The following is a 25,123-nucleotide window of genomic DNA, read 5'->3' as shown; positions in this document are numbered from 1 at the left end:
GTAATGAGCCAGAAGAGACAAACTGAACAGTTGTTATTAAGGAAGACATTTGGTAGATAAGCCCTGGAGCTGAGATTCACAGGTTCCCTCCCCAGCCCTGCATCAGACTCCCTGTGCAGAATAAGGGTTTTCCTCATCCAAGCCTCAATTCACCTGTTTACAGAGCCAACGTGTGATGTTTTCCTTCTCTCCCGTATTGAGATGTGAAAGTAAACTTGTTTTCAAGTAATTCTAATAATCAGCCGTGAAATGCACTAGAGGTAAGCATGGTATTACCATGCTAGGGTTTCTTTTTCAGTGAACACCAAGTCACTGGGCACTTAAGAAGATATTGGAGCTATCGTTTCTACTCAGAATTGGACATACCCAGTAGTGATGCTATGAATATTCCATGTATTTACCTCACAGCAAATTATTATCACTGAATGTTAGGTAAACCATCTGCTGCTTTCTACAAAAGGCAGGGACAGGGATGAATGTTTTTGTTGCATGCCAGCACTTTAAAAAAAGGGCAGAAGACAAAAGATAAGTTGAATTTTAAACAATTTGAGTTGACTGTGGAGTCACAGGCAAGTCCTGCTAGAGCAGGAAATGGAACAACAGCTGATGTTCCCAGCAAGCACTATAGTGAGGCCCAGCCTACTCATAATGCCCAAGGAAACTGGGAACCAAGGCTCCTTTGAAGATCCCAGCCCCTCATCTCAGGTCTAGTGTCATCCTTGCTGGACCAGTGACAGAAACAAAGAACTTCCAAAATTAAAAATGACAGCATGCTGAGCAGTAAGTGAGCTTTATAGTGTAACAAATCTTAGAAGAACAAGGAATAAATCCGCCTTTTTTTCTTTTTCTGTTCCTCAACCATAGTATCTTCAATGACCTACTTGTTTTTAAAAGTAATCCAACATTTACCATTACAATCTTCTTTGCTCCTCAAGTCACATAAACCCCCTGCTGTCTCCTTCTTCTCTATTTACCTGGCCTTACAGTCACAGCAGGGAATTGAAAATCTGCTCCCTGCCTCCTAGCTACAAGCAAAGGCTTTGCTTGGGCATCCAACAGATGATAACTAATGCTACTGCTTAAACAATCCCTGGAGTGGCTCCTGACACATGCAGACATTTAGATCCTGCTGCCAGTCCAAGCCACATCAGCCAGGCATTTAGGAGACTGCCCTGATGGAAAGAGCCATGCCTCTCATTCACAGCATCTCTTCGCATCAGTAAATCTCATGTTTCATTCAGGCAGGATTTTTCTCAGTGCTCTTACTTACTATTTAATATTTATACTATGATCAGTGTCCAAAAAGCATGACACTATTGGTTATAGTAGGTGCTGAACAAACACATACTAAATCTGTCTTGGATGCTTCCAGGTGTGAAAGGTCAGTTAGAAAAGAGAGAAAAGTCAATAAAGTCTCAAGCCCAGTGAATAACTGAATCACAACGAGCAAGCCCAAATATAAATCCAAAATAAGGAAACAGAGAAATCCTCCAAAATATCCTCAAAAAAATCCTCAAAATAAAGAGGGGATGCCCCACATATACCAGTTGGTATTGATCAGCCCAAGAGCAACAGAAAAGGAAGGAGAATCCATAGCCATTAGCATGACCTTCCTGCTACATTTCCTCCCTAGCCTGTTCACCTTCCTTCCCTCTGCTCTGGATATGACCTCCCAAATCATGAGAGAACGTGGTTTATCCCTAAGACACAAAAGAGTGTGGAGTTTTTCAAGCTCATTGTATGCAAAATTGTCAAAGTAAGATGCAAAGGATACAAGTGTTGGAAAGCTACAGATCCCTGACGGTTACCAAGATCTGGAATCTCCCAAGAGGCAGTTCCTCCAAAGGCAGAGCCAACTTTTTCAATAAAGCCACAGCAAACTACAGCTTTAACTATAGCACAGATTCTCAGTCTTCAAGCAAAGCTCTCCAGTACTGAAGTCCAGTCTGCTTACGAGGACGGCAAGGCTGATCTAATAACAGACTCCACTCTCTCTCCCTCCCTTACAATAATATCTTAACTCTAAATAATTAAAAGGAAATAAGTACCTATAAAACTGGCAGCATCATTGCAGGCCAATAGGTCGGCATGGGTGGGTGTTTGAAATAAGGGGCCCATTCAGGTCACTCACTTCAGATGTCAGAGGTGATCTGCTGTAATGAGGCACGATAAACATGCTCACTTAACATGCAAAGTGCCCACTGCCATTTACCAGGCTGGAGCCACACTGCAACGTAACAACCACAACTGTGCCCTTGAGAAGTCACCTCCTCCCTGGCCTCCCCAACTTCCCAAACTCTTCTGCATTTCTACACACAGAACGAAGGAGATGTGACACATCTTACTGCTTCCTCCACACAATGACCCCAAGTATCTAACAACAGTTTCCTTCTTTAAACCTTTCAGTATAACTGTATTTTGCTCCTCTGCAGTCCAGTGATGGATGGAAGTGATGGATCATCCACAAGAAAGCCAGGATCCAGTACCGTCCAATTCCTAGTGCTTGCCTGACAAACCTATCAGGAAGAGAAATGCAAACTCCCCAGCCTGCAGCATTTCAAGTTGAAGGGGCACTTAAAGCCTATAAATAATATTTAAAATCGTAGAATGGGAAAAATCTGAACTACGATGGAATACAGATACATATTTTCTATGTTTTGTATCTTGATCAGTGATAGAGTTGCATTTTTGGTTATCAGCTCTGCTCATAGGAAACTGAATTCCAGGCTATATCAATTCCCCTGTGAATGTAAAGGAAAAGAACCATCTGGAGAGAATAATAAAACAATTAACTTTCCATTAAAGAATAATCTATGTATGTTTTTAAGAAGGGAAACTTTAATGATCTCTACCTAATTATTCATCCTGCATTCTGGCAGAGCTGGTATGGATTTTGCCTTGCTTTATTTTTAAACACAGCCTGAAGTTAACAACTTCAGCTGGAATGGATGTGGGGACCACACAGGCTCCTTCAGTCAAGGGCAAGACAACCTGGATGAGGGAGGCTTCCAGAAACATCAGCCAAGGTCTCATCCTTCCCATGGATTCATATGGCTGTGTAAAGGCAACAGCATCAATTCAAAGAGTTTCACTGGATATTCATGAGGATTTTACAAACATGGTTGTTGTAACTGGCTGGCTACATCAGCTACATTTTTGGGTGTGAAACGCAAAGCAGCATACTCAGGAGATGCACACACCTGAACATCAGTCTGTTGAATGCTGGGCTCATTTAACTTGTCACTGACAGCAATATAAATCAGAAATGACTCCATAAAACTCAATGGCAATCCCTTCTGATTGTGCAAACTCACCAACTGGCTGCAAGTGTATTATCTTTACAAAGTAATTCTGTAAAGCGAAAAGGTTCAAAGCAAGGCTTTAAGGACTATTACACTGCCTGTTACCCTTCTAAACATGCCCTTCTCTAAGGACCTGCTGGCTTTACCCACGATGGAGAACAGTCCAGGCTGCACCACACTGTGGTTCTGCAGACCTGCTCAGCACTGCCTCAGTTTCCCAGAGGATAATACTGATGAGCCAGTAAGTGTGCATGCCTGCACTTCATTCCAGTTTACACAGCGCTTTCCAGCCAAGGCTCTCAAACATTTGGAAAGGACCAAATATAGTTTAAGCTAAAATTAACTGGAACATAAATACCAGGATTCAGCCACTCAGATCACTCCTTTAGAACACCTACCTGGCACTCTGGGCTTTCCAGCATGAGAACTTGCACATTAAAGAGCTGGTAAATAGTGAGACAGTGTCCAGGTAATTCTTTGCTACAATTTATTGACCGACTGATTGAGATCAGGCTCTGTGACACAGTGCAGGCATGTTTATCCCTCTCCCCTGCAAGCTGCTAAGTTTTATGATCTGAAAAAGTAATTTAAAAAAACCCAACATAATTCTGGCACACAAACTAGTCACACCTGAGTCCTACTGGAAAAATCCCTGCCTCAGCTTTCAAATGTTGCAGAACATTTTCATTCACAGCTTCTGCATAAACAGAACAAGTATTGAGCCTAAGAGTCTAAGGCATTTTAGCCTCTGAGACTTCTAGTCTGCTCTTCCCCTAGAACTGTAAAAGCCCATCTTTCTACACTAAATACATATATATATATATATATATATATATATATATATACACAGACACAACCATATACACAGATATATGCACACCCTGATGTCTCAAAGCAGGGCCCCTCTATCTGCCAACAGGCTGCACACTGCATCGGCACAATGGCTCTGGTGCAGGATCTGCACCACCCACTGGAAAGGATTTAGTGAGGGGTGCTAACGTCACACACTGAGCAGCCACATACAGCTATAAATTATTCATACACATTACTCTAATTATGCAAATGTACTAAAAGCTGGAGCATATGTTTCCCTGACATCTCACAGTACAGATGCAATATGGTTCTAGTAGAGAGAAAGAGTGAGAAGTGAGATGATGGGTGTAAGGGGGCTAACGATGGCACACTCTGGCCCAAGCAAGGGGTGGCAGAGGATCCCTCTTTCCCAACCAAGCTGCTGCAAGCCTAAGGACATTTAAATGCTCCTCCTTGGTAATATAGTGTTGGCTTTGCACTCAGTGCTGAACAGAGTGCTGAGGCTGCTGAACGGCCCAGGCAGATTAAAATAAACCCAAGCAGTTTGGAACAGGAATGTGTTTATCTGGCATCGCACACTTCCTCTTATCAAACATGAGGAGCAGGGGAGGGCACAGTGATGGTGTATGGAAGCAGGCTGTGTGCATGCTGGTAGGAGAGGGGGAGGGAAAAGAGGAGAGGAAAGCAAGGATCAGACAGATTATGCATGAGCTTGGGAGGCAAGGGGTTCACTGGTGTACAGAGCCCATACTCCTGGGCAGTCCCCAGATGGGCACTAGCTGTAGGAAAACTCAGTAAGGTCCTTTCTCCCTGGCAGGATCTGGAAGAGGGCAGGCATTTAGTGCTGCTGTAGCATAAGCAGCTGGCTTTGTGTGTTGCCCAAGCTTTGGGGTCAAACTCCTCTCAACTCTGAAGGAATTCTGACACCTCAGAAGGAAAAGGATTGAATATCAGAAGATTAGGATCTTATTCCCAACTCTGCCATGTTGGGAATAAGGACCACATCACTGTGCTTCTGTGAATGCCCAGTCCACGTGACAGAGCCCTTTGGAAGCAGACTGGCTTCTCAGACACAGTGTCCAGAGCATTGTGCAGGGGGGCTCTGATTCTCTTGCATCCTTCATTTAAAATTCCATTAACACTTCTCAGATTCTCCAGCCATACTGAATGACCAGGTGAGTATTTCTACACCCAGAGAAAACAAAAGAACAAATTAAACATCATGTAATACCACAGTTACTTGGGAGGTTTAGGCTAACTTATTATTATTCCAGTAGTTACCCAAGATCAAAAAAGTTGAACAGAAAACCTTGACAGCTCCTTTGATAAGAGCATGTCTCACCTCCTGGTGCTGGCATTAAAGAAGCTCTAGCTCTGTACCAGCAGTTTTGTAAGGGATGCACTCACAGAGTGAAACACTCGGTACTGCAGAGACCCCATCACAGGAGGAGTGCTGGTGACTGCAGCACTACACAAGGCAGATGCCACTCTTCACACCCAAGGCAAAACTCTGATAGTATACTAGTTTTTTTAATTCAAGCTCTTGTTTGTGCACAGCTCAATCACAGTTCCTCACCTGCAGCTGCCTCAACTAAAGCATGGCCATGCATTGAATACAAGAGAGAATATATCAGAGAAGCAGCACTAAGCAGAAGGGACAGGCAGACTGAGGCAGACAAAGGTGGGGACACCTGCACACATCCTGGTCACTCTGCCCCAAGCCCTGGCCAGCAGAATCTGTCCTTCCCTGTCAGAAAAACCCAGAGGAATGAACAGCAGCACTTCTGCCAGGCAGAGATGCCAAACTAGCAAAACAAAGTACAAGATAACAAGCAAGAATAGAAGACAGACATGAAAATCCACTGAAGTAAAACCAGATATTGATTACAAGGAGCAAGCTGAGCCACTTCTACTGTGCCACAATCAACAAACCCCTTGGGGGCTGCATCCCAAAGGGCACACAACACGAGTCTCCCTTTCCCCTGGGCCCATCCTCCTTTCCGTGCAGTCACACGTTGTGGATCAAGTACAGCTCAGGCAGAGGCTCCCCGCCTGCCCAGCTCAGCCAGCAGGCTGCCCCCCATGTCCCACCCTGGGCTCAGCTTTGGGGCCATCTCACCCTTTACAGACTGAGTGGTTCCTCATCACCAAGGCCAGCAGAATCCTTATCTCCCAGTCATACACAGCAAGGCAGACCCAGACACTCTCTCTTGACTTCCCTTGGCTGCCCAGAAGAAAGGGAAGAAGGTACAGAACCAGCTTGACAGACCGGAGAGAAGAAGCAGGTGCAGCTCAGGTCCAGCTCTGCTGCCCACCCTGCCCCTGCTAAAGCCTGTCTGTGGCAGGGTGTGACACCTCCAGGAGAGAGCTCGACCCTGCTATGGAAGCAGTCCTCAGGAAAGACAACCAGAGGGAAGAGAGAAAGGAAGACAGAGCAGGAAAGGGGGCTCAGCATTTACATCTCTTACCTTTTCCCCCTCTCATTTGAAAGGCTTTGGCTTCCTCAGTAACTGTCAGCAAGGAAACAAGGCCATTAGAGGCAGCCAGGGATAACAGGTACCAGAGCAGAGGGAGGGGATGTTCTGACCAGCTCGCTGTTCGCCTCAGGAGACACAGGATCAAACACAATTTAGGTAACAAGTCAGGGCAGACTTGAGCCTCAGCCCAGCTATCCAGAAAAGGAGTTTTAACACAACATCCAGGGGAGCTGCTCAGTGAGGCACAAAACCCAGTGGCACACACAGCTCTGCTGTCATCGGTCCTGCCACGAGTGCCAGCACAGCAGGACACTGGGAGGTTGGGACAGCGCTGCACCAGCATGGGAAATCTCTTGAGTACAGTCTACCCTGGAGCAGGTGTTGCAGCATCTACGCTGGAAACAAAAAATATTAATTAATTTTTGACTAAAGTCAGTAACTTTTACTTGTGCCAAAACACTAGAAGAAACAGAAATGTAGTGTGGTGTAGCAAGAAATGCCAAAACAAAATTTTTTTTTGTTCAGGAAAGTGAAGAGTCCACTGTAGCCACAAAGAAGTCACTAACAGAAAAAAAATGTAAGTCAGAGAGTTGTATTTTTAGTGTAATATTCCTTATTCTAGAAATAATTATTTTAACAATGTCAATCTATTCAGCCAGCATTATAGGGTCCCACATATCATCATGCCAGTCAGAGCTAAATTAGCAATGATTTGTGCTCTCAATTATCTCTGGTGAGCTGCGAGGGAGGCAAGGACAGGGAGACAAAGCAACATGCCCTTATCCATGTGCTGGGATTTGTTTTGAGGCATGCCTGGAGGAACCAGCCAGCCAACAGGATGCTGCACCACAGGCACCCTGAGGGCTGAACATTGACTTCACCAGGCAGAGAATCATCTCAGCAAAGCCATGGTCCTCCATACAGCCCCAAGCCCACGGTGTTCAGTCATATGGGTGGCCCCACCACAGCCAGTCTGACCAATGGGGACATTTGCACTTCAGTGTTTTCAAGGTTTGGACATCAGGAGAGAAGCAAGGTGAAAGGAGAGCCCCTGGCACAATACCCCTTTACATCTCACAGCTTCTCACCCTCCTGTAATTGCTCAAAAAAAATGGTCCTCTTGTGCAAAGGAGCATCTGCATGATACAAGCTTGGAAAATCTCTCCAGGTGATTGCCTGTCCACCTGGCAGGAGAGGAGAGAAGCAGGGGCATTGAACATTTACCCCAACTCAAGGAAATGACTGAAGAGTTAAAACAAAAATCTTTCTGGGATGGGCAGCACTCCAGGAGGATAAAATATTCAGCACCGTTATGTTCCTGGACACCATATTTCTGACAATAAATTTCATGCCTCATATGCCACAACAGTTACGATTTCAGGCAATAACCAAAGAACAGGTCCTCATCCTTTCACAGCAACCCAAGAAAAAAATACTCATAAGTAACCCTGGCAAATCTCTGAGGAGGGTATTTTTTATTATTATTTGGTCTGACACTTTGGTAGTCAGGCCTGAACTGGAAAGAAGATTTCTGGCATGGACCCACCTCCAGTGCTTACAGGCTTCATAGGCCCATGAGAGCTGGCACTGGAACCCACCACCTCACAACAGACTCCACCAAGTTCAGAAGGACCAGTTCTGTCTTTGGTGACACTGGAGCACTTTTTTCCCCTACTTCTAATATCACTCCCTAAGCACTATGAACCAGAAATCCCCCTCTGCAGACATGTCCCAGGCCAACATGGCAAGCTCAAAAACATCAGCAACTTTTAGCAAAAAACAAGCTCTACTTGCCTCATTTTTCTTTATCCTTCCTACCCTGCATGGGTCTACTCTTGCTTAATAATAAACCTTCCTGTGAAATCCCAGTGGGTGGAATTAGCTTCCAGCTATACCATGTTTCAGCTCCCACAGCTCCTCAGGGGCTTTCCCTTCCCCCCTGTGCCTGCTCACCTTCTTAATTTTGAGTGTGGTTGCAACAGAATGTGGACTTATTTTTATTCAACTTTTTTAATCCATGTCTCCAAGTAGGTTACAGTGCCACTTTATGACATTAGACAGCTCCCATACTGTAACCCCGATGAACCTGTGTGCAACTGGTGGGTAAGGACTCCCTGCAGGTACAGCTCTGAGTTCTTCAGGATGAAGCACTCCATGCCATTTTCCATCCGTGAAGCTGTGCTAGTGTGCACTAACAAGTGATGTGGTTCTTAACTATCATCCACTTGATATTGCATCTACGAATCAAACCTGAGCTCCACATCCCAAGTTTCCCCCTAGAGATCAACAGACAGCCTCCACCAGTGCTTTCTGGTGTTCAAACAGCTGCACATTGGAATTTTCAGTAGCTCATTTCTTGGCTTCAGCTGGTTTATGCATTTACTAGATACAATAATTAGCTTCCTCCCTTCACAAGAAGATTCCAAAACAGATTTCAAAAAAACCCTTCAATCCCTCTGTAGTCAGTTTATCCAGTATTAATCCATTGAAGTACTGCATTATGTTCTATCAGAAGAATTAAACAGGAAAAGTGGGAAGCTCTCTTACCTGTAATTGACTGACTGGCCAATAGGAGTCAAGTGCCGGCAAATTGGAGGTGTAATTTCTCTTTAATTATGGCATTAAAAAAATTACATGATATACCTATTTAACATGCAAAGGAGTAAAATCAAAGCTAATAAGAATAAATTGTAAGAGAGGACATCTACAAAAATGTAGTAGCAATCCTTTTGTTTTTTATGACTGTGCTCTGCTGAAGAGAATGCTGGCTGCTGTGCCATCGTACTGCCTGGAAAACATCCCCAGCTCTGAGTCTAAGACCCTGCCAATATGCAAAACTGCATTGCAAAAATGCATTGCTACATTCAGAAATACCTGTTGAAACCCAAGTGGTGTATATGCTTTTCATGCTGCACATGAAGTTTATATCAATCCAGTTGTAGCTCCTTTGAAATGAATGCACACAAAGCCCAGATACACCATTCTACAGCTCAAATATGAACAAATGAATGGATGAACCGTGAAGAGTATTGCAGGCCTTCAGGTAAACTCATTTCAAAATGCATTTAAAAGAAAGTAGTGTGACCTCTGTGTTTAGACAATGGTTACAACCAACAGTAAAAAATATGAACAGTTCTGTTTAAGCCAATATAGCTACTAGTGCAAGACAGACAGTAGGAGTCCCATAAAGTATTGGCATCTGAGAAGAACATGTCACTGTCACCAGAAAACACAAATACACCCATGCTTTTTTCCTGGGGTAACATATTTATCACTCTAGAGAAGCCTATTTTCTTTAGATTAACACCATAACTGTTATTCCAAATTGTTCCATTTCAAATCAGCTAGTCAGCACAAGAGTGTGGGCAAGGGGAAACAGGGTCTTACTGGGAAAGGGAAACAGGGAAGGTTTCAAAGGCTGTTTGTTCCCAAACCTAATAAACCCTGACGAAGCTGTTCTGTAACTGCCCTAACCCAACTCAGAGCACTGGTGCCAGGAGAAGAGCAGGTCTGGCATCTGCAGCCTCTGTATCCTGGTGCTAACTCAGGGAGCAGGAGGCAGATGCCAGCATTAGTAACTGGATTTCATTTTCTGGCACTTGGAAACAGAAGCCAAACAACAATTACAGTTTTACCTGCAATGTATATTTAAAAACAAGGAGCTTCCAATGGCTAGCCAAATTATCCTTTCAACATTTCCTGCTTTGTCAACACAAGTTTAAATTTAAAACACAAATTAAACTACCTTCAGTCCCTGGAGGAAAGGTTAGTTGAATTTAGTATTTTTTAGTGTGTCATATAGCAAAAACCCCACAGGTACATGCTCAGATAGCAGTGACATGCAGCCCCAGAGACAGGCAGATACAAACCACACTCACTCCCACACACTTGGTAAATGCATCTGATTGCCCAGGAACCAGAAGCACAGCCAGCCATGACCCTGCACATGGAGTGAGCTGAGAGGGTGACTGAGTGCGAGTGTTCTCTCACCGAGGGTGATTTCTGCAGATGAGAACATACACTGCCACAAGAAAGGCAGCACAGGTAAACGAAAGACAGCTTACCAGTTTGAGCTGCTGGACTCCACCAAATATCCTCATCACTCCATCAATCTCCTGCTCCAGCCTCCTGGCCCAGTACTGCATACTGCAAGAGATGGAGAGAAAGAGAGAAAGAAAGGGAGAGAAAGAGAGAGAAAGAGTCAGAGCCCTGACACTGAGTAGATAAGCAAGGGACTGAAGGGAGAGGGAGGAAATCAGTGCCTCAGCTAAGTTCACTGCTCTCTCTCTGCAGCACTGAGTGCAGGTGGAGTGCCTGGAACACACTGCTTTGAGAATTACAGCTGGGGCAGGTTATAAACTTCAAGACTTCAAAATTTATGCACAAGGCACCACAGAGAGAAGAGGGGAGAAAAAGGTACAACAAAAACTGCAAGGCTTGAGGCTTTATTTTCTCCTTATATAAACATTTGCAGTAGATAATTATTTAAGCCCAGAGTGGTTAACAAGGTTGAAGTGCTGTGGAGTACAGAAAACAGCTTATTGCTTCAGCAGGGCTCTGTGGCAGAGAGCAAACCCTGAGCCATGGCAGGGCCAAAGGTGTCTTGTCCTACTGCAGCAATGGATTATGACTGTGGCACCACGGGAGAGACCTGGGCACAGCCAGGAGCCAAGCACAGAGCAGCGAGTGCCCGAGGGCTCAGCTGCTTTGCACCTTCAGCAGAGCCCAACCTGTGCCAGGCACCGACTCCGCCAAGCCCACTGCAGGCAGAGCTGCCTCCTGAGGCAGTGGGAAGGGCCAGGAGTTGCCACTGACATGTCCTTCATCCTGAGCCCTGTATGGAGAGGGAGCTGGCTGCCAGGCCTTCCAACAGGCACAACACCCTTCCATACATTCAGCCACACAGATTTCTGCTTACAGCAATTAACACCGAGTTAAAAACAACAACAAATAAACCCTCTTCTAAATCCACAGAACTTGATAATTCTCCTTCTTTTAATGAGATTTCCTGGCTTCAGTTGCTGCCCAGGCAAATGTCAAATCTCCTGTCTGACCTGGAAAAGCAACACTTGATTGCCTCTGCACCCCTTGGCACTGCCTTCGGTGCTTTTTTCACAGCAACATTTCTCTTTCAATGTATGCCACAGAAAGAAGGGAAGGAGAACAAGGAGTAGAAGGTAAGGCAAGCAGCAGGGCAGAGTGCTGGTGGGAGGGAGCAGACCAGCTCAGGGAGGTTGCACTTTTGTTAGGTTCACCAAGTGATTTCATTCTTCATGCAGAGAGACATTTCCCAGGCAGCCCACACATGCTCCCCCACAACCCCCAAACCATGGAGGGGCTCTCCCGGAGATCAAGGAGCAAAGAAACCCAACTATTTTTTCAGCTGGGCACTGGAGGACTCTGAATTACACAGCACAGCCCAAAAGCTGGGCAGAAATACCAAAACAGAAAGATGCCCTGAGCTGGCTGGCAGAGCAGAGCTGAAGCAGCACTTTTGATGGCTGAGGGACGAGCAGGACAGAGGGAAGGACTGGCAGACAGACGTGTTACTCAGGCAAAATTCATGCCAGTTAATAACATACAAGGCTGTGGATGAAAACAAGATTTAATTGTGCACACCAAGCCTTCTCAGTTTTCCAATGTAACTTTTGCTAATTCCCATCTTTCTGCAGAGGTAATGCTGTCTCTTGTCCCCTGAAAGCATGGCTGGGGAGGGGAAATCTAGGAAATGAGATGAGTGAAGAATACCAGGAAATTCTGCCAAATTCTGCCCCTATTCTGCCAAAGGAGCAAGAGCAAAGCCTTCAGTGGGGCTGCCAGTGTGAAGGTACCAGGTCACAGACAGAGCTGAGGGAGGCTGGGTTTTGGGGCTTTTGTTTCTTTTCCAGTCAAACATTTTATCAAAGGTATATTCAGGTTACCAAAGTTACTCACAAATCTGAAACATTTTCACCAAAAAATATCTATTTTTACACAGGCATTCATTAAAAAAAAAAAAAGCCTTGAAAAATCAAAATGGAATTTATTTTTCCCCTCCTCCAGTTTGTCCAGTGAACTGAAAAAAATCAATTATATGCTCATACTCAGCCACAGGTCTGAGAAACCCCACTGAGCACTTATGGAGCTGACACTTTTCCTTAACTTCCAGCTCTGTACAAGATCCTCGATTTCAGTGACACCTGCCTGTGTCAGCTCTCACCAGGAACACCTACACCACCACAGCAAGGGAAAATTACCTCCCATCTTGAGATGTATCCATCAACATTAACAACAGCTCATATCTGCTTAAATGTCACATATGGCCAAGCCTTCAGAAAGGATTAGTTAGAGAGGAAGACAGAGGCATCAATATTACTCTGTTGGCATATGCAAAAGAGACACTGAGCGCTCAGTTGAGCTGGGATTTACAATTAATTTAAATTTAGTCAGCAGATTTGTTTAAAAAAAATTTTTTTTAACTTATTCCACCCCCTGCCTCCACCCCAAGAAGTACTACTGTTTTAGAGAAAAGCCACTGGGTTTTTCATTCATGAGAAAAGCTGCAATTCCCTTTAATTGCGCAGTCTTATGATACCTGGCTCTCAACCTTACAGACCAGCAGTTTCCCAAAGAGTCCATCTAAGCCTTGTGACATCAGTATGGAAAATAAATAAATACACATATTACACTATCAAATAAAAAGGACAGCATTTTGGCATAGCTGACACCAAGTTTCTAGATTAAAAAAATGTAATAGCAGAAGCAGCTTGGTTTTTTGGTGTAGTATGGCTATACAAGAGCTTTTGCCAGTGATAGTAAAAATTCTTTTTTCTACCCAGCATGTCCCTCACATACGTCAAAGCACTGGCAGAACTCTTGTCTGACCCATTACTATGTCCCACTAGCCCTGGTAATGTCCAAGACAGAAGGCTCCAGAGTGGGCTACATGCCAAAATTTGGAGGTTTCATCTCAGTTGCCATATACTGGGTTGAAAGTTACCATTAAAAAAAAAAATACATGAAACTAATGAATACATGAAACTAACTTGAAATTTTATGTAAGATGACTGTAGCAAGGCTGCAGAGGGTAAAGAAACTGCTAGCCCATGATGAACATGGATATTTGTGTGTGCAGCATGTCTCCTATGGAAGCTGTAAGCAATAAGACATGACAGTCATTGCATTTTTGAGCCATTACTGCACGCCTCAGGTACGTTACAGGGCTTGAGGAGCGATAACTCCTCAAAACATGCTGCCAGGAGTGCCCTACTGCTCTTGTGAAATGTCATTTACAAATAAAGCATAAAGAACACAGCTGATGCACTGGCTGGGAAGCCACTGGCATGGCTGTGCTGGTGCTGACAGAAAGCCACCAGGCTCCTTTACGAGCCATGTGCACAGTCCCCTCCTAAAACCAAGCACCACTTTGGTGTCCGCTGTAGTGAGAAAACACAGGCCAGGAGAAAACCTTGGAGCTCAAGAATTTGTGATGGCACTTAATAGCTGTGCCTGCAGGAACTGCATGGAAGGAACCTGGCAGCCCCACCATCCCCTGGCCTCTGTTTGGCAGTGACATGCCCAGCACACCTCACTGACCCCCATCATCTCAGCCAGCTCTCCCTTTGCTGCAGAGTCTCCATAGGACTCTCCCAACCCAACAACTCTACAAATGTCACATGCACATTTAGGATATCCACTAAAAAAATCTTTAGTATTGAATAAATGGTTGTTTCCTTCACCTGTATATATTACAGCCTCCAGTGCAACGTTTTCAAGGGATATAAGTGATTTTTGAAAACACAACAACATTTATCACTGCCTCTCCAAAGAAAACTACAAAAATGTTAATTGATTACATAATTTGCATATTTGATTTTTCTGAAAGATTATATAAAGTAGGCTTTAAAAAAGAAGCAGATATTCAAAATTATTTACTGCATCAAGCAGAACATCAGGAGGCAAATCACTGCTATTACAGTTGGGGCCAAGAAGCAAAGCATCCCACGTGTCCCACTCCTGCTCAGTGGGTACCTGTGCCTTGCCACTGGTCACAGCAGCCCTTTTTTAGGGTTAGGACATGTTCCATGCTTCAGGTCACCCAAGCAGTTGCAGAGATTTCTGTGCACGCCCACACTGGTGTCTAAGGCTACACCACTGCTCCAGCTGTGTAGCTTCAGAAGAAAATTATAATTGCCTGGAAAGACAGGAGACAGGCTGTCCTTGGCCCACATCATCCCACAGTTGTGCACACATCAGATGGCAGCCTGAGTCCTGGTCTTCTGTATAGAACCTTCTGTATAGACTCACAGAGAAGTCACCAGTACAAGCCATGTGCTGCCAGCCTGTGGCCAGCACCAGGGGTGTGCCACAGCAGCTTAGCCCAAGGTCACTCTGTGCCTTGGTGGCTCTGGGTACGTGGGACAGACCCTCACAGACTGCAGTGACACCTCCACATGGCTAACCTAGGGGTGGGCAAGGCAGTTACACAAACCACTAATGAATATTAGCCTCACTGCAAGGCACCTCTCACAAAAGCACTGGGAAAAGAGAAGCAAGAGGAAAGAAAATTAGTTTTCTGCTTGAGGATGTTTGTTCCTTAAAAGAAGCCTTTGGAGAGTGCTTGTTTGGCTGTGAGCAGAAGAGGATTAGAAAAAAAATAAAATAGGCGATTTTGTCCTTTTCTTTTGCTGCCTTCCTGGCCCCAAAAATAAGAGAGAGTCACAGAAACATGAAAGCACAAGAGGAGAAACTACTTGCTAAGTGGATCTACTGCCCCAAAACTTGTTGGGTTCTACACAGAGTGTGTTCTGAACAAGTGTCTACACTTCACGCAGTGTGTTCAGCCAAGAATGCTTCACCCTGATTCATACGCTTTGGTTCAGTGCCCAAATATTGCTATTTAATAAGGTTATTAATTACTGTGTTGTCTAATTTTTGCTGTGCAGGAACTTCTTATAATTGGCTTATTCCTTCAAGATGCTTAATCCTTTAACTATAATAGTGTGTGTCAGTGCACACACGTGCACGTGTGTGTGTGCAGGATATGCCCCCTCTGAGCTCTCTTACATACCTAGGCTGTAAAAACCCCACATGAGCCAATATTTACCCATCAAGGAAAAACAAGCTGCCTTTTTATTTTCCCCTGAAGATACAACTTACAGAGAGCACCTGTTTCCTTCCAAATAACTTACTGACCGTGCTTTCAGACATTATCAAGCCTCCCACATTGTCATTTTATGACTCTGTTTTAATTTAAAGGATGTGCCCAGGTGTTCATATAAAGGAAGGGTGGGAAAAATTGCCTGCTGGACTACTCTCTTCTTAGTATTTATCAAGACATTATTCACCTCTACCATCTGGTCTTCCCTGTAATAAGAAAGCATCTTTGACATTATTAGAGGGGGGAAGGACAGGACAAATGAATATTAGAACTATATCCTAAGGAAAATCTTTAAGAAACAGGACAGGGATAGTCTGTCTATATTCAGCTCTTTCACGACATCATTTTGTTCTCCTCAATTCAAACACTAACTTTCTGGGTCTGTTTCTCTGTCCTGTCTTCTGCTTATCTTTACAATTTTTTGCACCAGGCTACGTCTTGCAAAAAACTGCACCCAAAAAAAACCCCAAGTGCCAAACCCCCTGCCATATCCATCTTGATCCCAGTTTGACACCCCAACAGTATTAAAATATAATAAAAGGGTAACTGTGGAGTTTTCTCAACCTGCAGAATAGATTAAGCTGGGTGAGGGGAAAATAAGTCTGAGGGGAAAATTACACCCCAAAAAAATGTGTTTCATTAACAGCTCTTGAGCACGAATATTCCTGTAGGTACCTGTGAGAAAACCACCAGTAACACCAACTTGTCACCAGTGACATTTAGGACAGCAGGAAAATTGTTCCTTAAATATGATTTCTCTATCAAAACCCAGAAGCATTGGCCATTCAAGGTCTAACTCCACCTGAGAACAGAACAGCCAGTAGCTGTTCAGTCAGTCATGGGTATGCAGGATGGCAGGGATTTCAGGAACTCCTCTTCCACCATTAATTGCACTAAGACATCTTAATACCTCAACCCTCTGCATGAAGTGTTGTCTAATCTGTTCTTTAAATTCTCTGCTGAAGGTGAACCCAAGATGCCCACAGTACCTCTTCCCAGTTCAATTTTTCAGCATGTGGTGAAAAAGTTCCCTTCTTATTCACCCTAAATCTCAAGTCCCTCTTTCCACTTATCCCACCTATAGCTGGCACTGAAAAAATCTTACAACAAGCTCCTAAGAACTGGAAGATCGTTATTCTGTTGCATTCTTTCAAGTAGTAAAATAAGTAGGCAAACTCGGCTTTTCCCTGCTTTCTCTATTTTGCACTGTTTTCTAAATATTTCATTCTTTTTGTTGCCCTGCTCTGGTTTCTCTACAGTTTGCCTACATCTCCAAAGGCTCATGCCAAAAAAGTGAGGTCAGGTACTCCAGCAGAAGCCAAACCCAGTGCTGTATGAGGAAGAAGACATCACCTCCCCAGTCTTGTCCAAGAACCTACAGAACACTGCAGAATAAATGTGCCCTTCTGCCATGACAGCAATTCGTTGACCCAAAGTGATCCACAATAACTCTCGAGATCTTTTTTGCCATGCTGCTACCCAGACGGATGTTCTTTATTCTGTATTTGTACATTTCATTTCTCCCCTGTAAGTACAGTACTTTGAATTTGTTTTCACTGAATTTCATTTTGCTGATATCCAGCTCCTGTTCAATTTTTCTAGATCATTTTGAATTCTGGTAATGCCTTTCAAAGTACATCCAACTCCTCTTAGCTCAGTGTCGCCTGCAAATTTTATAAGCATATTTCCCATTCCATTGCTTAAGTTATTAATGAAACTATTGAATAAAAGCAGGTCCAGGGCAGATCCCTGCAGGACCCCACTTGAAATGCCCTCCCAGTATGACAAAGAGCCACGATAACTATTCTTTGAGAGCTGCGTGTCCAATCAAAATATCTTGAATTTCAAACTTTACAAAAAGCTGATTTGGAGTATTTGATATGCAAAGGAGCTGAAGGCCAAAGGATAATGCAGTGAATAATTTAAAGCCTAGGAGTAGGTTTGAGGAAAATCACAATCTGTTGGTGGGTGATTTGCCCACAGACAGAGGAAGAAGCCACTGAATGTGTGAGCTGGTACATTTGCCCAGCAGTGCTGTAAAAGGCCCCACGCAGGCACCGATTTCTTCTCACCAAACACGTGCACGACCTCTCATTGATACAGCAATGAAAAGAACAAATGGCAAAGCAAGCACAGCAAATATCTTCTGCAGACCACAGGGCAAAAGGCCCTTCCAGCACTGAACCCAATGCCCAACTCCTTGACTGTAACACAAACCAAGATAAGCCAAAGGCAATTGGCTATCAGCACTGGAGCAACACTGGTGATACCAGCAGTATCCCACCCAAAACAATTACCTGTATTTTTCAGAGCCCAAGCTAACATAATGCCTCAGCCTCCCTGCTTTTTTGAAAACTCTGCTCCCAGTTTACATCTGGAAACTCTGTTTCCATGGCACACTCCCTGATGCGCATCAGGAGCAAGAGAAGCCCGTTGTTTCTTTGCACCATCTTTGCACTCTCGTCGCGCAGGATTAGAACTGGGCTCCTTATCTCAAAGCCTGTCACAAATCTAGACTTGAAACACAATGAATTAATAAATAAGTGAATAGGTGTCAGTTTTATGGAGCACACTACCTGCATAAATTTCACCCAATGCAGCCACTTGTCATTTTCAACACCCCTTGAGACCCCAATGGCTGATAACTCTTGCACGTCACTTTGCAACCCATTATACAGATGAAGTTTTATGATAAAACCTCCCTCCTCACTGACTCCTGTTTTCCACATGCAATCTGAGTGGAGGCTGAAGAGATCCCATCCCCCACGGCAAAGATAAGGTTACGGAGGGTAGGTCTTAGTAAGGATTTTGCAAGCTGCATGAATTATTAAACTCCTTTATGATATAATGACAGACATATCAGGTTATTTGTTTATTCTGTGTATAATTCATGACTCTCTTGGGAGCTCAACAGAAGTAAGATCGCTTGTTGCATCTTCTTGTTCATTCCAGTAAATCCTCATCACCAGATGGAAGGCTGAACCATCCCAGAAGACAAAACAGCCACAACTTGCAGGACCTGGGGTTGGGGTTGGAGATGGGAGAGTTTTTTACACAGCCTGGAGAAACAGTGAAGCTGTCATTTGAGTACGTGAGGCTGGATGCCTGAAAGATGACAGTCTGGGCAGTGTTTCTGTATCATGCCACCAGAACACTGTCCACTAAAGCAAATGCAAACAACTTCATGATTACATGCTATGAGTTGCCCTGTGCTCCTCTGTCACTGCTGAGCAACAATAGGACCATCCAAGCTGATGCAGGCTTTTACAAGAGTTCAGGATAATTCACAACCACCATCTCCTGACTACTCAAATAGTGTGATACTGGACAAAGCAAAACAGTTCCCCTTGTGTGGGTCATTTGTGTAGAGTCTGGTCAAGATATGGGACAAAGCATGATAAAGAAGTGCCACATCTTGATGGCTGGAACTGAGTTTTGAATACATATGCTGTAGTCATCTCTCATTTCCTAAGCATGCTGCTCAAAGGGTGAGGGAGATGTGATGCTGCAGCAGGAAAACAGGAAATAAAGGATTGACTGGAGCCCAGGCAAGAAAGAGCTTCCCAACGTGCTCTTGTTCACACAAGACTCTCCACCCTGTGACACTCCTACTGCCAGGAAGAGTCATGCTACTATGAGGAGTTGCGGCAAAACACAAAGGTGGCCAAACTGCAAACAGCATAATGTAAACTCTTACCGGCCAGCTAACACCAGGGAACTGCTTTCATCATCCACCCTGCCCATGGCAGATTTCAGCTGATCAGAAACAAACTCAGCACAAATGATTGATCTGATCTTTTAAAGACAAGCCAGGAGTTTGGTAGAGGACTACTGACTAGTCAGAACTCTGCTGAATTTGTGTCGACAGCTTCTCTCCTTACCAAGGAAAGATATCATTAGGCTCTGCCACAAAGACTTCCTGCTACAAGAAGCTATTTAGGGGCATCTATTGTCATTGCTTCAGCTTCAAACCATGTCAGTCCAAGTCTCCCGGGGTTTCTGGAGTAGCCTCTCACAGCACCATATGCAACATTCCGCAGGGGTTTCTGGGCATCACTGTCACTAGATGTCTATCTAGTTAAACCCCCCACCTTAAACAATCGCTCTCCACACCATCCCCCTACCTGAGAGTTCCTGGCTCCTAAGAGAGCATTGTAATCATTGTTATTATAAAGCACTTAGCGATGCTCACTTATTGCATCTCTCACCAGCCAAACACCCAGAACCCTGTTATTTCAAATGCAGTTGCCTTCATTTGCAGAAGCTCTTCATTGTATTAGTCCCTTTCAGCAATGAAAGAAAAAAGGGGTGGGGGTGGAGAGCATTAAAAAAATAAATAGCAGTTTACTGCATTTTATGCCATTACCTCACTACTTTGTGATACACATCTAAAAGCTGTTTGTAAGACCTCTCCTGCTGTAAGGTGGCATCCAGACAAGCACTGAAGCAGACAGAGTGGAAGCATGAAGCCCAGTTCAGTTTTGTCCCAGTACTGCTGCATCACCCAGAGCATAACAGCAGCAGGGATGAAGCTGCCAGCTTTCACAGGTCACCTCCTCTCTCCTCCTCCCCATCCAACTGGGACAAGACTGCTCCTTCCTCAGGGAAAAAGCATATACATATCACTGTTCCTCTGAAAAGGATACAAGCCTGTATAAATGGAGGTGCCTGAACCTCACTGGGAATACTCAGAAGATGCAGCATTTGGCGAACATAGAAAGGATGCTGATCTGTCAGGCTCAGTTTCCCCATCTCCCGCAATAGCCAGCTTTTCACACTGGAAAGAATTCACCTCCTGTCCTGGAGGACCCCATGAAAGGAGAATCAACAGAAAACTATCAATCTTCCTAATATATCCAACAAAAATATTTTCCATCTTTTTCAGAAGGGGAGAATGGAGCTACAAAGGCAAAGCAGTAGTCTGAAACCCAGACAGACTTTTGGGAGCAGAGTCAAAACTTCAACTCAACCTCCTGATGCTAGCTTTGATGTTTACTCTTGGAAGACAGCACTGGAACACCAAAGCTGGAAACTTGCACACTAATGGGTACCCCAGAGCAGGTTTGCTTCCAGCCCTCACACGCAATATGCTCACATCTAACTGGAACTGAGGATTACGCGATAATTCTCTTTTCTGCTTTTCTACATGAGTATTGACATTAAACCCAAAAACTCCTGCCATCCCAACACCCTATGAATAGAATGCCTTGGACTCTTTCCTGTGTGAGAGAAAATCCCAGTCTCTAATGCGGTCGTTTCAACGGGGCCCGTGACACCACCAGCCCCTTTCTGTTCAGAATAATGACTTCTTCCACACGCCAAGAGATTTGAAATTACCTGTGAAATATATTTCCCTAGGCACTGGCTCAAGAAGCATGTAAATTACCCATCTTAATGGCCTCCAGAATTTCTCTCCAAGACACACACAGAGAGCAGGAAATGTTCAGATGGTATCTCAGGTACTGTCCAAGGGGTTAAATGTCCAAGGGATGGTCAGGAGCTATTGCCCTACAGCTTGCCCAGTAACTGGTCCCACTGGTGAGTGTTTGCCACAAGGAGGCAATGAGCACAAGATCCAATTCTAAATGAGTGCATCATCAGCACAAAAATGCAATTTTAAAGAGAGCATTTCTTGGGAAAGGTGCCTAACCGTAATTTACATGGCACAAAGAGCCAACATACAGCTTATGCAGCAGAGGGCACCCATTTAATTTGGAGAAGTCCAGTGCTGAGCACTCGGCAGCAAGGCCGCTTGCCCTCTGACTGCACAGAGAACAGCAATGCCCAAGCTTTGATGTTCAGGCATTTGCCAGAGAACAGTGTCCTTCAGAGAAGCTTTCCACCCACAAGGACAGTTCCCACCCACCCAACACCAAAGAAAGGGACAGACACTTTCCCTGGAGTCCAAATCCTCCTGCCTCTGTTTTCTGTTCCTGTAGCTGAATCTGATGTCTTGTTAGTACATAATAGAAGAAACATTTATCCCAAAACTGAGAGCATAGATTCATTCAGAGGAACAGAGGAGGAGGAATTCCGTGATCTGGTTGCATTTCCTGCTCCACCTTACTCCAGACTTACTGGAGTCTCTGAAGCCTTAGTTTCAGCAGCTGAACGAGCAATGGGGAAATGCAAGTGCTATTACAAAGTGCAGGTACAAAACCACAACAAGGAGTGGAAGAGGGCAGGACAAGATGCTCACAGTGCAGTGGTGAGGGGTTGGGAGGGGGGACAATCCCAAGGGCATCATGAAAGAATTACCTGCCTCCCCAGGGAACAAGCCTGAGGCACACACGCTCTGCTCCTGATGCTTGCCAAGAATGACAGGTTGGTCACCTTTTAACACATAGTGGACAGAAAGTAGGCCAGAAGGTCAACTGGGGATAAGAAAACACCTGGAAGATAGGCCTGGCAATTGAAAAATGGGCCACATTCCTCAGTGTAAACCTCCTCAGAGCGAAGGTGTAAGACGAGGTCTTTGCTGAGACTCTTTTAAAGTGAGAACCTGCCCTCAATTCTCGGCCACAACCATCTTGCTAACCCACATACTGCCAGAAGCTGTGGTATCACAGCAAGATTAACACAGAAGCAATTTTAACAAACAGCAATTTCCAAGCTAATTTCCTCACTCACAAGCATGCCACTGAGGGCTAAAGTCCGTCTGGACCTCTCACAGCTATCTGTGCTCAGGATTAACTATACATCACTGCCAGTAATGCAAGCACTCTGCTACTCAGAAACTATTAGAAGATAAATATTAAACCTCAATATCATAGCAGTAGAAAAAAAATGAGAAGGAGAAATGTCATTGTAATAAATACTGTAACCAAGCCAAATGAGGAAGCAAGGTTAGTTTCATGTGGAAAATTAGACACAAAAAATACAATATACTTGGAATAGTTCTCGCTTTGGTCATGGGATCTGGACTTTTGTGCAGTGAACCTCACAAACTTCAGAGCAGCTCAACAAACTTCAGTTTTGTAGTTCAGTACTGCAGTTCAGTACTGCAGGCTGGCAGTTGCAGGATGAAACAGGGCTCTGGCCACCAATTCCACCCAGCCCTGAAGCACCAGGCCTTGCACATGAATCCTTCATCTAACTTAGATTGTTAAGTAGAGAAACTACAGGTCCACACATTACTTGTGACCCCAACACAGGCCTCAGGTAATGCATCTGGAGCATCTCACCTGCAGCTCAAGCAGGTCCCATTTCACCACACTGTAATCATCCTGATATTCCTCATTAAGGACAGGTACATTTACTACACCTTTCCTTCCTTTGGTGTTCTCTGAAAGCAACTTCACGTACAAGAACCCTCATGTTATCCACTGAGATCTGAAAACAACAGGAATGGTACAAACACAGAAATAAGTAGATTTAACTAAGAATGAAAGTCAAGTATTATGAAAGCTACCATAAAAACACTCTATCTTTTTTTCTGGCAGCCTGCTCTTCCACCAGCTAGCTGTGACTCCAGAGGACGGGATGGGGTCTGGCAGCCACTCCCCAGTGAGAAGGTAGCTGGCCATGCACTCAGCTGCCTGAGTCCCCAAATAAGTGACATTTATTAAGAGGCCCTTATAAAATAAAAAAGGCAAGGCTGCTTTCAGCACACATAATCACATTTATAAACTGCACAAACCAGCAGTGCTTTCAGCACAAGGATTCACTTGGAGTGGTGTCAAGAGAGGAAGGGCAGAAAAAGAAGATTCCCACGCAGCAGTGTTGCCACAGGCAGTGCTCCATGCAGAGCACCAGCCTTGGGGATGCATCCTCACCTCTGGCTTGGTAACACTGGGCCTGCTCCAGCAAACACAGCCTCAGTGAGGCTGGCACGACAGGGCTGCGAGAGGGGAAAAGGTAAGATCTAGCTCAGCAGTGACAGTGCTGAAGTGAGACCTCATGCCAAAATGTGGCTGTCAGAGTCTTTCCATACCCAGCTGCTCCATCCTCATATCTGGGCAGGGAACACAGGGAAGCAGGGGGAAAGTGAGGGTGTAAATTCACCTGTGGAAGGAGCCACTTCACATGAAAAAGAGCCCCAAGCACCTAGCAGACAGCTGAGGTGAGACAGAGCTGGTTAGATTTTTCTCTACAGTAAAGACTAGATCAAAACAAATAAACATAGCAAGGAGCAAGTGACACAGAAGGGTTCAATTTAGCCTTAGGATGATGGGTAAAGGGGCAGTATTGATGTCAGAAATGCCAACACAACATTTTTGCTGCAGGGTCAAACAGGCGGGCAGGTGCTAAATGGGGTTATTTAGAAACTGAGACCAGACAGTAGATGTGTTAGCTGCATTTCTTTTCTCCACCTCACAATAAAAATCCCACCAGAAACAACCACAATCACCACCACATTTAAAAGTTAAGAGACAAAAGCCTGAAAGTTATCCCTGGCATAATCCCACAGCATCATTACATCAGGGGTGAATTTGTCCCGGCATCTTGAAAATTTTCTTGACAATTCTCAGCTTTTAAACCTACATAGAAGAGTACAGCACACAAGACTTGACAACAGCAAATTTTTCTGTATTGTATCAAGCCTAACATCAGGAATGGCTCATTCAGAAATCCCACAGCACTGAGCCAAGGGGGGGGGCATGAAAGCATCCCTGTGCACAGAGAGGGTCCCTTTTGGTCTATGCTCTTGGAAGGGCTGTTATTTGTAGGAGGCAAAATAATGTCATCAGTTTGGTCACTGATCAACAATTATTAAGACCTCCCAGCCAACAAAAACAGAATAAATAAAAAAGAAGAGCTGCATGAAGAGAAAAATATTGATTTTTTTTTTTTCATACTCATGTAATCTACCCTCCTTCCCAGAGCAGGCAGGGGAGGAGGGGAAAGCAGAGGAGTGCCCACGAAGCTTTGGCGCATGCCTAGCTCACTGTCCTGAAACCCTTTTCAACCTGCAGGCCTTGAATAATTAAATGCTTTTTCTTCCACCCTTTTCTTCCCCTGGTGTGCACGACACAGTGCTGCAGAAGGTTAACTTTACCTGGGCAAGGGGCATCCCTCTCCCTGCCGAGGTACTGGAAGCACGTGAGCCCACACAGTACTTCCCACACACACTGATCCCAAGAATGTGACACTACAGTGAACGCTTAGCAGAGACCTCTAATTTACAAGACTACCTCAGACATGAGGAAATGGCACTTTGGCTCCTCCTGGGTCTACTGAGTTCGTTATGGAGCAATAAAAAGACGTTCAACCACTCACAGCCCAGAATCTGACTCAATCTTCAACACCTGATGAAGTTGAACATTAGGTGCTTCGCTTGGCTTAAGTCTGTCTCTATTTTGGTGTTCATGTTACAGCTGCCAAAAATCTGCCTGTAAAACCCACTATATGTTAGAAATGCAAACAAGGCACTGCATTCATGACCCTCCCTG

General features: G+C 44.5%; 1 protein-coding gene across 2 annotated transcripts in view; it reads right to left on the bottom strand.

Moving 5' to 3' along the window:
• The window catches only part of CACNA2D2 (calcium voltage-gated channel auxiliary subunit alpha2delta 2), a 212,244-nt gene that overhangs the window by 179,471 nt on the left and 7,650 nt on the right, over window positions 1–25,123 (bottom strand). For both annotated transcript variants that reach the window (XM_039558859.1, XM_039558860.1), the window contains exon 2: window positions 10,657–10,738. In XM_039558859.1, coding sequence (XP_039414793.1) covers window positions 10,657–10,738 — 82 coding nt within the window. The remainder of the gene's footprint in view (window positions 1–10,656; window positions 10,739–25,123) is intronic.

Source organism: Corvus cornix, chromosome 12, assembly GCF_000738735.6.
Source record: "Corvus cornix cornix isolate S_Up_H32 chromosome 12, ASM73873v5, whole genome shotgun sequence".
NCBI lineage: Eukaryota > Metazoa > Chordata > Aves > Passeriformes > Corvidae > Corvus > Corvus cornix.
The sequence above is the reverse complement of the archived record's forward strand: the minus strand, read 5'-3'. Positions and strand labels throughout refer to the sequence as shown.